Below are 16,277 nucleotides of genomic sequence, written 5' to 3' on the forward strand. Positions count from 1 at the left end.
CCACTTTTATACCTTCTGCACAGATAATATGACCCAAAATTTGAACTTCATGTAACCAGAACTCACACTTTGAAAATTTTGCATACAATTGTTCACGTCTTAAGAGTTCTAACACTTGTCTTAAATGCTCGACATGCTCGAATTCGATTTTGGAGTACTCTAAGATGTCTTCAATGAACACGATAACAAACTTATCTAAAAACGATTTACACACCCTATTCATAAGATCCATGAAAATTGCTGGAGCGTTGGTTAACCCAAACAGCATCACTAAGAACTCATAATGGCCAAAACGAGTAGGAAATGCAGTCTTAGGAATGTCAGATTCAAACGTAGTGATATCTCAAACGTAGATCTATTTTCGAAAAGGACGAAGCTCCTAGAAGCTGATCGGATAAGTCATCTATCCTCGGAAGCAGATACTTATTCTTCACTGTTCTTTTATTTAGTTCACGATAATCTATACAAATTCAGAGCGTACCATCTTTCTTTTTCATGAATAACACTGGTGCACCCCACGGCGAAGAACTCGGACGAATGAACCCGCGGTCCAACAATTCTTGAATTTGGGACATCATTTCACGAATTTCTAAAGGAGCTAATCTATACAGAGCCTTTACAACCGGCATAGCCCTGGCACTAACTCGATCTTATATTCAACTTCCCTGATCAGCGGTAAGCCCGACAATTCATTTGGGAATAATTCTGGATATTCAGACACCACGGGAATATCGGACACTACCTTCTTTTCCTTCTTTAGATCGATCACATAGGCTAAGAAAGAATCACATCCCTTGGCCAAAGATTTCTGAGCTTTCATCACCGACAACAATGGACAACGGAACTCGCCACGATCACCACGAGCCACTACCCGTTTCCCACCGGCCACTGAAAAATAGATAACTTTCCTATCGCACTTAATATTAGCCTTATGATCCCTAAGCCAATTCATGCCTAGCACTATATCAAAGCTTGGTATATACATCACTAGGCAAGTCACAGGAAAAAGACTACCCTCTATGTCAATAGTAATTCCAGACATAAACTTTGTGACTGTGACAGTTCTACCGTCACCCAATTCGACACTTAGGGGTTCATTTATTACACTAACAGGCACATTTAACTTAGCACAATATGTAGTTGACATAAATGAGCGATTTGCTCTAGAGTCAAATAGTACACAAGCTGGCACAGAATTTACTAAGAACATACCGGTGATTGCATCGTCAGTAGTAGTAGCAGCGTCTACTGACATCTGAAAGGCTCAAGCTTCAGGTGGTGGAAGATTCTTGCGCTTCTGCCCCACAGAAGAAGTAGATGATCCCTCAGCTAACACGGCACGTACCCCTGACCAGGACCCCGCCCCGGAATAACTCTTTCTTGCAACTGGACATTCTGCAGATCTGTGACCCTCTTTATGATAATTCCAACACACATTATTCTTAAATGAACAATCTTGAGGCTCATGTCCCACTATACCACAACGCAAACACCGTTTCGTTAATGTTGAACAATGTCCACTGTGTGAAGACTTACACGCTCTATACCATGTCTTCTGACTGCTTGACACTGATCCACCCTAGCTGGATTCCCCTTTTTGCTTAAATCGACTTGATTTCTTTGATTGCTGGCAACACTGACTTGCCGCTAGTTTCACTTGCGACACACTTTCAGTTACCTTTTCCAACATATGCGCTTGTGAGAAAGTAGTAGCAAGTCTTGCAATCGTGCAACACTCAGGTCGCAAAATTTCTACAAACCGTTGCATTCTGGACTGTTCCTCAGGTATCCACTATTGCACGAACCTTAACTTATCCATAAACTACTTAAATGCTTCATCGACTGTCATATCTTTAGTCATCGTCATTTGCATGAACTCTTGCTTCAATCGATTGATATCAAATGAGGTACAATATTGCTCTTGTACCTTAGCAGCAAATCGCTCCCAAGTGACCTGATTGAGTTGCTCTTCGGACAACGGAGCAGTAATTGTATCCCAACAAACCATAGCTCGATTCTTTAACAGTCAACTGGCATACATTACCCGCAATTCTGGTTCACATTGACATGCTTTCAGTGCCCATTCAACTTCCCTTAGCCAATTCATTGTCACAATTGGATCGCGATGATCCGAATACTCAGAGGGCTTGCAGTCCATAAACTGCTTGAACGTACACTTTTTATTCTCCTTCACCACTTTTTGAAACATAGGAGTTTGAAATGGATTCATTGTCGCGTACTAATATTGAAGAGGGTACTGGTATTGTTGGGAAGATTGATATGGCATTTGAGGTTGAACTTGAGGTTGAGACTGAGGCGGTTGGGAAACACTACCCGGCGGGCCAAATGTATACTGAGTACCCGTAAACCCTAGAGGTATCGGTGGATCACTAGCTTCAGATACCACAGTTGAATGCCTGATTTGGGCCACTAGTTCCTTTACTTTTTCTCGAGATTCTTGTAACTCACCTTTTAACTGTTGAACATACTCATCTAGATCATGTTCTGGATTATGTTCCGCTGATGGCGCTCTAAATATTCCGGGTCCGGGAGTCACAGGGGCATCGTTAGTTCTTGTCAGGGCAGCCATACCTGTCTGAAAATACATCATCTCACAAAAGCTTAGTTGATAACCTGATAGCACCTATCACTAAGCAAAATCACCTAGGCACATATCTCTACATTCACTTATTCCCCACTGGGATGTTTGACATGACACATTCATAAGTTTGGGAGTAAGTCACTTACACAGTGCACATACTGCCAAACCTACGCTCTGATACCAAATTGTAACACCGTACTTTTTACATACACTTTTTCTTTTTTTTAAAAGACACTTACAGCGGAAGACTTATTAATTTATATATCATATATTAGTACATACTTATATGATTACACAAAATCACAAGTGTTACGTTATTAATACAAGCCATTTAACCATATTGTTTATTACAAAACACATCAGATTTGAAATGTCACGTTCATATTGATTATAAACGTTCCATATTAATTGATTTCGTTGCGAGGTTTTGACCTCTATATGAGACGTTTTTCAAAGACTGCATTCATTTTTAAAACAACCATAACCTTTATTTTATCAATAAAGGTTTTAAAAACATTGCGTAGATTATCAAAAAATGATAATCTAAAATATACTGTTTACACACGACCATTACATAATGGTTTACAATAGAAATATATTACATCGACATATGTTTCTTGAATGCAGTTTTTACACAATATCATACAAACATGGACTCCAAATCTTGTCCTTATTTTAGTATGCAACAGTGGAAGCTCTTAGTATTCACCTGAGAATAAACATGCTTTAAACGTCAACAAAAATGTTGGTGAGTTATAGGTTTAACCTATATATATCAAATCGTAACAATAGCCCACAAGATTTCATATTTCAATACACATCCCATACGTAGAGATAAAAATCAATCATATGGTGAACACCTGGTAACCGACATTAACAAGATGCATATATAAGAATATCCCCATCATTCCGGGACACCCTTCGGATATGATATAAATTTCGAAGTACTAAAGCATCCGGTACTTTGGATGAGGTTTGTTATGCCCAATAGATCTATCTTTAGGATTCGCGTCAATTAGGGTGTATGTTCCCTAATTCTTAGATTACCAAATAAAAAGGGGCATATTCGATTTCGATAATTCAACTATAGAATGTAGTTTCATGTACTTGTGTCTATTTTGTAAATAATTTATAAAACCTGCATGTATTCTTATCCCAAAAATATTAGATTTTAAAAGTGGGACTATAACTCACTTTCACAGATATTTCCTTCCTCGGAAATAAGACTTGGCCACGGATCGATTCACGAACCTATACAAATATGTACATATATATCAAAATATGATCAAAATATAATTACAATCATTATTATTATGTTTTAAAGATTTGAGTGTATTAAGTTAGCTGTCCTCGTTAGTAACCTACAACTAGTTGTCCACAGTTAGATGTACAGAAATAAATCGATATATATTATCTTAAATCAATCCACGACCCAGTGTATACACGTCTCAGGCTAAATCATAACTCAAAGTATATATATTTTTGGAATCAACCTCAACCCTGTATAGCTAACTCCAACATTACTGCATATAGAGTGTCTATGGTTGTTCCAAATAATATATATACAGGGTCAATATGATATGTCAAAACATTTGCATACGTGTCTATGGTATCCCAATATTACATAATATATTAGAATACATGTATAATACAATATAAGTTAGCTAGGATATGATTTGTATAGATTTGTTAAACATTTTCCGTAGCTAAAAAGATCAAAAATATCCAATCTTGTTTTACCCATAACTTCTTCATTTTAAATCCGTTTTGAGTGAATCAAATTGCTATGGTTTCATATTGAACTCTAATTTAAGAATTCAAACAGAAAAATTATAGGTTTATAGTCAGAAATTTAAGTTACATGTCAATTACTAAAGAGGTAGTCATTTCCGTCGAAAGAACGACATCTTGATGACCATTTTGAAAAACATACTTTCACTTTGAGTTTAACCAAGATTTTTGGATATAGTTTCATGTTCATATGAAAAAACATTTTTCCAGAAGAACAACTTTTAAATCAAAGTTTATCATAGTTTTTAATTATCCAAACCAAAACAGCCCCCGGTTTCACTACGACGGCGTATGTCCGATTTTATGGTGTTCATCGTGTTTCCAGGTTTTAAATCATTAAGTTAGCATATCATATAGATATAGAAAATGTGTTTAGTTGATTTTAAAAGTCAAGTTATAAGGATTAACTTTTATTTGCGAACAAGTTTAGAATTAACTAAACTATGTTCTAGTGATTACAAGTTTAAACCTTCGAATAAGATAGCTTTATATGTATGAATTGAATGATGTTATGAACATCATTACTACCTCAAGTTTTCTGGATAAAACTACTGAAAATGAAAAAAATAGATCTAGCTTCAAAGGATCCTTGGATGGCTTGAAAGTTCTTGAAGCAGAATCATGACACGAAAACAGTTCAAGTAAGATTTTCACTCGAAATAAGATTGTTATAGTTGTAGAAATTGAATCAAAGTTTGAATATGAATATTACCTTGAATTAGAAATATAACCTACTGTAAATAACAAAGGTTCCTTGATCTTAGATGATTACTTGGAATGGATTAGAATGCTTGGAAGTAGACTTGCAAACTTGGAAGTATTCTTGATTTTTATGAAACTATACTTATGGAATTTATGAAGAACACTTAGAACTTGAAGATAGAACTTGAGAGAGATCAATTAGATGAAGAAAATTGAAGAATGAAAGTGTTTGTAGGTGTTTTTAATCGTTGGTATATGGATTAGATATAAAGGATATGTAATTTTGTTTTCATGTAAATAAGTCATGAATGATTACTAATATTTTTGTAATTTTATGAGATATTTCATGCTAGTTGCCAAATGATGGTTCCCACATGTATTATGTGACTCACATGGGCTGCTAAGAGCTGATAATTGGAGTGTATATACCAATAGTACAAACATCTAAAAGCTGTGTATTGTACGAGTACGAATACGGGTGCATACGAGTATAATTGTTGATGAAACTGAACGAGGATGTAATTGTAAGCATTTTTGTTCAGTAGAAGTACTTTGATATGTTTCTTGAAGTCTTTCAAAAGTTTAAGAATACATATCAAAACACAACATGTATATACATTCTAATGGAGTCGTTAAGTCTTCGTTAGTCGTTACATGTAAGTGTTGTTTTGAAACCTTTAAGTTAACGATCTCAATTAATGTTGTTAACCCAATGTTTATTATATCAAATGAGATGTTAAATTATTATGTTATCATGATATTATGATGTATGAATATCTCTTAATATGATATATACATTAAAATATCGTTACAACGATAATCGTTACATATAAGTCTCGTTTCGTAATTCTTGAGTTAGTAGTCTTGTTTTTACATATGTAGTTCATTGTTAACACACTTAATGATATATTTAAATATCATTTTATCATGTTAAATATAGTGTATCAATATCTTAATATGATACATATGTATTTAGTAGACGTTATCATAACGATAATCATTATATATATCATTTCGAGTTTCTTAACTTAGTAATCTCATTTCTTATGTATATCATACATTGTTAATATACTTAGTGAGATACTTACTCATCATAATCTCATGTCCACCATATATATATTTCTATATATACCACACCATGTAGTTTTTACAAATTTGTAACGTTCGTGAATCGCCGGTCAACTTGGGTGATCAATTGTCTATATGAAACTTATTTCATTTAATCAAGTCTTAACAAGTTTGATTGCTTAACACGTTGGAAACATTTAGTCATGTAAATATCAATCTCAATTAATATATATAAACATGAAAAAGTTCGGGTCACTACAGTACCAACCCGTTAAATAAATTTCGTCCCGAAATTTTAAGCTGTTGAAGGTGTTGACGAATCTTCTGGAAATAGATGCGGGTATTTCTTCTTCATTTGATCTTCATACTCCCAGGTGAAATTGGGTCCTCTACGAGCATTCCATCGAACCTTAACAATCGGTATCTTGTTTTACTTAAATCTCTTAACCTCACGATCTATTATTTCAACGGGTTCTTCAATGAATTGAAGTTTTTCATTGATTTGGATTTCGTCCAACGGAATAGTGAGATCTTCTTTAGCAAAACATTTCTTCAAATTCGAGACATGGAAAGTGTTGAGGTAGCTCCAGTTGATAAGCTACTGGTCCTACACGATCTATAATCTTGAATGGTCCAATGTACCTTGGATTTAGTTTCCTCCGTTTACCAAATTGAACAACGCCTTTCCAAGGTGAAACCTTAAGCATGACCATTTCTTCAATCGTTGTTGAATTTGGATGATTTTCTCGGTAGTTTCTTGTATTATCTCCGGACCCGTAAGCTGTCTATCCCCACTTCATTTCAACAAATCGGAGACCTGCACTTTCTACCATAAAGTGCCTCAAACGGCGCCATCTCAATACTAGAATGATAACTGTTGTTGTAGGAAAATTCTGCTAACGGTAGGTGTCGATCCCAACTATTTTCGAAATCAATAACACATTCTCGTAGCATGTCTTCAAGTGTTTGTATCGTCCTTTCACTCTGCCCATCAGTTTGTGGATGATAAGCAGTACTCATGTCTAGACGAGTCCTCAATGCTTGTTGCAACGCCTGCCAGAACCTTGAAACAAATCTACCATCCCTATCAGAGATAATAGAGACGGGTATTCCATGTCTGGAGACAACCTCCTTCAAATACAATCGCGCCAACTTCTCCATTTTTTCATCTTCTCTCATTGGCAGGAAGTGTGCTGACTTAGTGAGACGATCAACTATTACCCAAATAGTATCATAACCACTTGCAGTCCTTGGCAATTTAGTAATGAAATCCATGGTAATGTTTTCCCATTTCCATTCCAGGATTTCAGATTGTTGTAGTAGACCTGATGGTTTCTGATGTTCAGCTTTGACCTTAGAACACGTCAAACATTCTCCTACATATTTAGCAATATCGGCTTTCATACCCGGCCACCAAAAGTGTTTCTTGAGATCTTTATACATCTTCCCCGCTCCGAGATGTATTGAATATCTGGTTTTATGTGCTTCTTTAAGTACCATTTCTCTCACATCTCCAAACCTTGGTACCCAAATTCTATCAGCCCTATATCGGGTTCCGTCTTCCCGAATATTAAGATGTTTCTCTGATCCTTTGGGTATCTCATTCTTCAACTTTCCTTCTTTTACAACCCCCTATTGTGCCTCCTTTATTTGAGCAGTAAGGTTAGTACGAATAATAATATTCATAGCTTTTACCCGTATAGGTTCTCTGTCCTTTCTACTCAAAGCGTCAGCTACCGCATTAGCCTTCCCCGGGTGGTATCGAATCTCAAAATCATAATCATTCAACAGTTCAATCCACCTGCGTTGTCTCATATTCAGTTGCTTTTGATTAAATATATGTTGGAGACTTTTGTGGTCGGTATATATAATACTTTTGACTCCATATAAATAATGCCTCCAAGTCTTTAATGCAAAAACAACAGCACCCAATTCCAAATCGTGAGTTGTATAATTTTGCTCGTGAATCTTCAATTGTCTAGACGCATATGCAATCACCTTCGTTCATTGCATTAATACACAACCGAGACCTTGCTTTGATGCGTCACAAAAAATCACAAAATCATCATTCCCTTCAGGCAATGACAATATAGGTGCCGTAGTTAGCTTTTTCTTCAATAACTGAAACGACTTCTCTTGTTCATCCATCCATTCAAATTTCTTCCCTTTATGCGTTAATGCAGTCAAGGGTTTTGCTATTTTGGAGAAATCTTGGATGAATCTTCTGTAGTAACCAGCCAATCCTAAAAATTGACGTATATGCTTCGGGGTTTTTGGGGTTTCCCACTTTTCAACGATTTTGATCTTTGCCGGGTCCACCTGGATACCTTCTTTGTTCACTATGTGACCGAGGAATTGAACTTCTTCCAACCAAAATGCACACTTTGAAAACTTAGCGTACAGTTTTTCTTTCCTCAATACTTCTAGCACTTTTCTAAAATGTTCTTCGTGCTCTTGATCATTCTTTGAGTAAATAAGTATGTCATCGATGAAAACAATGACAAACTTGTCAAGATATGGCCCACACACTCGGTTCATAAGGTCCATGAACACAGATGATGCGTTAGTCAATCCAAACGGCATAACCATAAACTCGTAATGACCATAACGCATCCTAAAAGCAGTTTTTAGAATATCATCCTCCTTTACTCGCATTTGATGATATCCAGAACGTAAATCGATTTTCGAATAAAACAACGAGCCTTGTAGTTGATCAAATAAGTCGTCAATTCTCGGCAGTGGATAACGGTTTTTGATGGTAAGTTTATTCAAGTCTCTGTAGTCAATACACAACCTAAATGTACCATCCTTCTTCTTGACAAACAAAACAGGAGCTCCCCATGGTGATGTGCTTGGTCGAATGAAACCACGTTCTAATAGTTCTTGTAGTTGGCTTTGCAGTTCTTTCATCTCGCTGGGTGTGAGTCTGTAAGGAGCACGAGCTATTGGTGCAGCTCCTGGTACAAGATCTATTTGAAATTCAACAGATCGATGTGGAGGTAGTCCCGGTAATTCTTTCGGAAATACATCGGGAAATTCTTTTACGACGGGAACATCATTGATGCTCTTTTCTTCAGTTTGTACTTTCTCGACGTGTGCTAGAACAGCATAGCAACCTTTTCTTATTAGTTTTTGTGCCTTCAAATTACTAATAAGATGTAGCTTCGTGTTGCCCTTTTCTCTGTACACCATTAAGGGTTCTCCTTCTTCTCGTACAATGAGAATTGCATTTTTGTAACATACGATCTCTGCTTTCATGTTCTTCAGCCAGTCCATGCCAACTATTACTTCAAAACTCCCTAACTCCACTGGTGTCAAATCAATCTTAAATATTTCGCTACCCAGTTTAATTTCTCGATTCCGGTATATATAATCTGATGAAATTAATTTACCGTATGCTAATTCGAGTAAAAATTTACTATCCAACGGCGTCAATGGACAACATAATTTAGCACAAAAATCTCTACTCATATAGCTTCTATCCGCACCCGAATCAAATAAAACGTAAGCAGATTTATTGTCAATAAGAAATGTACCGTAACAAGTTCTGGGTCTTCCTGTGCCTCTGCCGCATTAATATTGAAAACTCTTCCGCGGCCTTGTCCATTCATGTTCTCCTGGTTCGGGCAATTTCTAATAATGTGGCCCGGTTTTCCACATTTATAACAAAATACATTGGCATAACTTGCTCCGACACTACTTGCTCCGCCATTACTCGTTCCGACACCATTTGTTCCTTTCGTTCTATTAACCCCTAGTCCGTAGTCCTCACACTTCGCCATGCTATGACCATTTCTTTTACACTTGTTGCAAAATTTGGTGCAGAACCCCGAGTGATACTTTTCACACCTTTGGCATAGCTGCTTCTGATTGTTGTTGTTGTTGCGGTTGTTATTGTTGTTGGGATGATTGTTGTAGTTGTTGTTGAGCCGTTTGTTGTAGTTGCGATTGATGTTGCGATTGTTGGGATAGTTGTTGTTGTATTGATGACTCTTATCACCGTTTTCCTCCCGCTTTCTTTTGACTAGCTTCACGTTGGCCTCTTCGGTCGCCTGTTCTTTAATTCTTCCCTCAATCTGGTTCACTAGATTGTGAGCCATTCTACATGCCTTTTGTATGGAGGCAGGCTCGTGTGAACTTATATCTTCTTGGATTCTCTCCGGTAACCCTTTCACAAATGCGTCGATCTTCTCTTCCTCATCTTCGAACGCTCTCGGACACAATAGGCACAATTCTGTGAATCGTCTTTCGTACGAAGTAATATCGAATCCCTGTGTTCGTAACCCTCTAAGTTCTGACTTGAGCTTATTGACCTCGGTTCTGGGATGGTACTTCTCGTTCATCAAGTGCTTGAATGCTGACCACAGTAGCGCGTAAGTAGCATCTTGTCCCACTTGCTCTAGATAGGTATTCCACCATGTTAACGCAATATCTGTGAAGGTATGCGTAGCGTACTTCACTTTGTCTCCTTCAGCACACTTACTTATGGCAAACACTGATTCAACTTTCTCGGTCCACTGTTTCAATCCGATTGGTCCTTCTGTCCCATCAAATTATGAAGGTTTGCAGGCAGCGAATTCCTTGTAGGAGCATCCTATATGATTTCTTGCGCCGTTAGCTGTATTGCTAGATTCAGAGTTATTGTTGGTATGTAGCGCGACCTGTACTGCGGCTATGTTTGAAGCAAGAAACGCACGAAATTCATCTTCATTCATATTCAAGGTGTGTCGAGTAGTCGGTTCCATTTCCTTCAAAATAGTCAAATGAAACAAGTTAATCATACAGAATATTAAGAGTAGTCAATAGTATCTCGTAGCATAATATGAACTCATTTATAAAAGCTTTTTCTTCATATTAGCGTTTTATAAGTTTAAATTCGGGTACTACCTACCCGTTAAGTTCATACTTACTAGCTAATATACAATTCAACTACTACAATTCCTTATGAAAAACTGATTATAATAATATATCACATACAAATATTCTTCAAACTTACAACTTCGCTATATTACATATAACATGAAATATAGTACACTATGATACATGACAGTTTTGAAGATAAATCTAGTTAATACGCAAGTTGTTCAGTAAAGGAAATAAAGACACGTAATTCATAAGTCCAGAAACAAGTCATGCATTCTGGTTTTACTAAGACGACTTCCCATCCTTGGTCTTATGGAAAATAACCGTTATGACCATTAGCTAGGCAGCATGTTGTAATGTCGTCAAAAGGACGAGGGTTTTGTAATGTCCAACAGCCTCGTAATAATCTAAAAACCATGTTTCTCACCCCAACTACTGAATCTGTCACTTGTGGGAAAGTTTTATTTAAAAGCTGCAATCCGATGTTCTTTTTCTCACTTTGGCAAGAAGCGAACATCCCTAACCCGTAAGCATAACATGCTTCTTTATGTTGCATGTTAGAAGCTCTTTCTAATTCACGAAATCCTATGTTGGGATATGTTGAGTCAAAATAGGTTCTTAACCCGTAGCGTAAAATTGCATTTGGGTTCCCCGCATTTAACGCTTTAAAGAAAACACGGCGTAACTTAAAGTCTCCCCAATGTGATATACCCCACCTATCAAAGGAAAGCCTTTAATAAACTAAGGCATTTCTGGAAAGTCTTTCAAATGTTTGACAAGTTAATTTCTCCATAAGTAAATGTGCTGATGAATTCTGACCGACTCTAGACAAGATTTCCTTAATAATATCCTCTGGTAGGTCTTCTAAAATATTCGGTTGTCTACCCTTAACGTCCATTTTGTTTTTATACTGTAAAATAGACAAGGATTAGATTCGTAATAACAAACAATACAAGAAATTTTTGCATAGAACATAAAAGTACAAGCACACTACAATACATTTATTACACAACATGCTCACACCCCTCTAATCTGAATCAGTGGTTTTTTCTTCTTCGGACTTGGTTCTTTTTCCTAATTTTCTAGGGATATATGATGTTCCTCTAATACGATCCGTCGTTTTCCACATTGGTTTAGAAAAACCTGGTGGTTTAGAGGTTCCCGGGTTATTGTCACGATATTGAAAATACGGGTGTTCACGGTACATATAAAGTTCATCGGGGTCGGAATCAGATTTCTCTATTTCGATGCCTTTTCCCTTATTATTTTCTTTTGCCTCATTAAATTGGGTCGGGGTAATTTCTATAACATCATCGGAATCCTCATCAGGATCCGATTCATCGGAAAATTGGTAATTTTCCCAATATTTTGCTTCCTTAGCGGAAACACCATTGACCATTATTAACTTTGGTCCATTGGTTGAGGATTTTCTTTTATTTGAATGATTTTCTATGGTTCCTACTATTCCCCCCTCCGGAACCTCTTCTTCTTCCAGTTCCTCTTCTTCTGGTTCCTCTTCTTCCGGTTCCTCTTCTTCCGGTTCCGTTTCCTCTTCTTCCGGTTCTTCGAGAACTTGTGAATCTTGCTAATATATATTCGACTCTTCGTTATTATTAGGTGAGTCAATGGGATTTGTGCTAGAGGTAGACATCTATCACACAATATCAAACATGTTAAGAGATTAATATATCACATAATATTTACATGTTAATAATATATAGTTTCCAACAAAAATGTTAAGCATCATTTTTAAAGAAAACACAGTCGAAGTCCAGACTCACTAATGCATCCTAACAAACTCGATAAGACACACTAATGCAAATATTATGGTTCTCTAAGACCAACGCTCGGATACCAACTGAAATGTCCCGTTCATATTGATTATAAACGTTCCATATTAATTGATTTCGTTGCTAGGTTTTGACCTCTATATGAGACGTTTTTCAAAGACTGCATTCATTTTTAAAACAACCATAACCTTTATTTTATCAATAAAGGTTTTAAAAATATTACGTAGATTATCAAATAATGATAATCTAAAATATACTGTTTACACACGATCATTACATAATGGTTTACAATAGAAATATATTACATCGACATATGTTTCTTGAATACAGTTTTTACACAATATCATACAAACATGAACTCCAAATCTTGTCCTTATTTTAGTATGCAACAGCGGAAGCTCTTCGTATTCACCTGAGAATAAACATGCTTTAAACGTCAATAAAAATGTTAGTGAGTTATAGGTTTAACCTATATATATCAAATCGTAACAATAGACCACAAGATTTCATATTTCAATACACATCCCATACATAGAGATAAAAATCATTCATATGGTGAACACCTAGTAACCGACATTAACAAGATGCATATATAAGAATATCCCCATCATTCCGGGACACCCTTCGGATATGATATAAATTTCGAAGTACTAAAGCATCCGGTACTTTGGATGGGGTTTGTTAGGCCCAATAGATCTATCTTTGCGTCAATTAGGGTGTCTGTTTCCTAATTCTTAGATTAGCAGACTTAATAAAAAGGGGCATATTTGATTTCGATAATTCAACCATAGAATGTAGTTTCACGTACTTGTGTCTATTTTGTAAATCATTTATAAAACCTAAATGTATTCTCATCCCAAAAATATTAGATTTTAAAAGTGGGACTATAACTCACTTTCACAGATATTTCCTTCCTCGAAAATAAGAGTTGGCCACGGATCGATTCACGAACCTATACAAATATGTACATATATATATCAAAGTATGATCAAAATATAATTACAACCATTTTTATTATGTTTTAATGATTTGAGTGTATTAAGTCAGCTGTCCTCATTAGTAACCTACAACTAGTTGTCCACAGTTAGATGTACAAAAATAAATCGATATATAATATCTTGAATCAATCCACGACCCAGTGTATATACGTCTCCGGCTAAATCACAACTCAAAGTATATATATTTTTGGAATCAACCTCAACCCTGTATAGCTAACTTCAACATTACTGCATATAGAGTGTCTATGGTTGTTCCAAATAATATATATACATGAGTCGATATGATATGTCAAAACATTTGCATACGTGTCTATGGTATCCCAAGATCACATAATATATTAGAATACATGTATAATACAATATAAGTTAGCTAGGATATGATTTGTATAGATTTGTAAAACATTTCCCGTTGCTAAAAAGATCAAAAATATCCAATCTTGTTTTACCCATAACTTCTTCATTTTAAATCCGTTTTGAGTGAATCAAATTACTATGGTTTCATATTGAACTCTAATTTAAGAATCCAAACAGAAAAATTATAGGTTTATAGACGAAAATTTAAGTTACATGTCAATTATTAAAGAGGTAGTCATTTCCGTCGAAAGAACGACATCTTGATGACCATTTTGAAAAACATACTTTCACTTTGAGTTTAACCAAGATTTTTGGATATAGTTTCATGTTCATATGAAAAATCATTTTCCCAGAAGAACAACTTTTAAATCAAAGTTTATCATAGTTTTTAATTATCCAAACCAAAACAGCCCCCGGTTTCACTACGACGGCGTATATCCGATTTTATGGTGTTCACCGTGTTTCCAGGTTTTAAATCACTAAGTTAGCATATCATATAGATATAGAACATGTGTTTAGTTTATTTTAAAAGTCAAGTTAGAAGGATTAACTTTTGTTTGCGAACAAGTTTAGAATTAAATAAACTATGTTCTAGTGATTACAAGTTTAAACCTTCGAATAAGATAGCTTTATATGTATGAATCGAATGATGTTATGAACATCATTACTACCTCAAGTTTTCTAGATAAAACTACTGGAAATGAGAAAAATGGATATAGCTTTAAAGGATCCTTGGATGGCTTGAAAGTTGTTGAAGCAGAATCATGACATGAAAACAGTTCAAGTAAGATTTTCACTCGAAATAAGATTGTTATAGTTGTAGAAATTGAATCAAAGTTTGAATATGAATATTATCTTGAATTAGAAAGATAACCTACTGTAAATAACAAAGGTTCCTTGATCTTATGATTACTTGGAATGGATTAGAAATCTTGGAAGTAGACTTGCAAACTTGGAAGTATTCTTGATTTTTATGAAACTATACTTATGGAATTTATGAAGAACACTTAGAACTTGAAGATGGAACTTGAGAGAGATCAATTAGATGAAGAAAATTGAAGAATGAAAGTGTTTGTAGGTGTTTTTGGTCGTTGGTATATGGATTAGATATTTTTGTAATTTTCATGTAAATAAGCCATGAATGATTACTAATATTTTTGTAATTTTATGAGATATTTCATGCTAGTTGGCAAATGATGGTTCCCACATGTGTTAGGTGACTCACATGGGCTGCTAAGAGCTGATCATTAGAGTGTATATACCAATAGTACATACATCTAAAAGCTATGTATTGTACGAGTACGAATACGGGTGAATACGAGTAGAATTGTTGATGAAACTGAACGAGGATGTAATTGTAAGCATTTTTGTTAAGTAGAAGTACTTTGATATGTGACTTGAATTCTTTCAAAAGTGTAAGAATACATATCAAAACACAACATGTATATACATTGGAGTCGTTAAGTCTTCGTTAGTCGTTACATGTAAGTGTTGTTTTGAAACCTTTAAGTTAATGATCTCAATTAATGTTGTTAACCCAATGTTTATTATATCAAATGAGATGTTAAATTATTATGTTATCATGATATTATATGTATGAATATCTCTTAATATGATATATACATTAAAATATCGTTACAACGATAATCGTTACATATAAGTCTCGTTTCGTAATTCTTGAGTTAGTAGTCTTGTTTTTACATATGTAGTTCATTGTTAACACACTTAATGATATATTTAAATATCATTTTATCATGTTAAATATAGTGTATCAATATGTTAATATGATACATATGTATTTAGTAGACGTTATCATAACGATAATCGTTATATATATCATTTCGAGTTTCTTAACTTAGTAATCTCATTTCTTATGTATATCACACATTGTTAATATACTTAGTGAGATACTTACTCATCATAATCTCATGTCAGCCATATATATATGTCTGTATATACCACAACATGAAGTTTTTACAAATTTGTAACGTTTGTGAATCGCCGGTCAACTTGGGTGATCAATTTTCTATATGAAACTTATTTCATTTAATCAAGTCTTAACAAGTTTGATTTCTTAACACGTTCGAAAAATTTAGTCATGTAAATATC

At 35.2% G+C, this 16,277-nt stretch overlaps 1 protein-coding gene across 1 annotated transcript; it reads right to left on the minus strand.

Annotated features, from left to right (window-relative positions):
- Positions 1-616: 616 nt before the first annotated feature.
- On the minus strand, positions 617-1,255 carry LOC139854504 (uncharacterized). Its single transcript, XM_071843805.1, has one exon. It carries the CDS (start codon positions 1,253-1,255, stop codon positions 617-619), a length of 639 nt encoding a protein of 212 aa, XP_071699906.1.
- Between the last annotated feature and the right edge of the window lie 15,022 nt (positions 1,256-16,277).

Source organism: Rutidosis leptorrhynchoides, chromosome 6 (assembly GCF_046630445.1).
Source record: "Rutidosis leptorrhynchoides isolate AG116_Rl617_1_P2 chromosome 6, CSIRO_AGI_Rlap_v1, whole genome shotgun sequence".
NCBI lineage: Eukaryota > Viridiplantae > Streptophyta > Magnoliopsida > Asterales > Asteraceae > Rutidosis > Rutidosis leptorrhynchoides.

Bases quoted from the DNA above. Each gene is read 5' to 3' on its own strand.
- LOC139854504 (XM_071843805.1), bottom strand. From the start codon at position 1,255: ATGTCAGTAGACGCTGCTACTACTACTGACGATGCAATCACCGGTATG.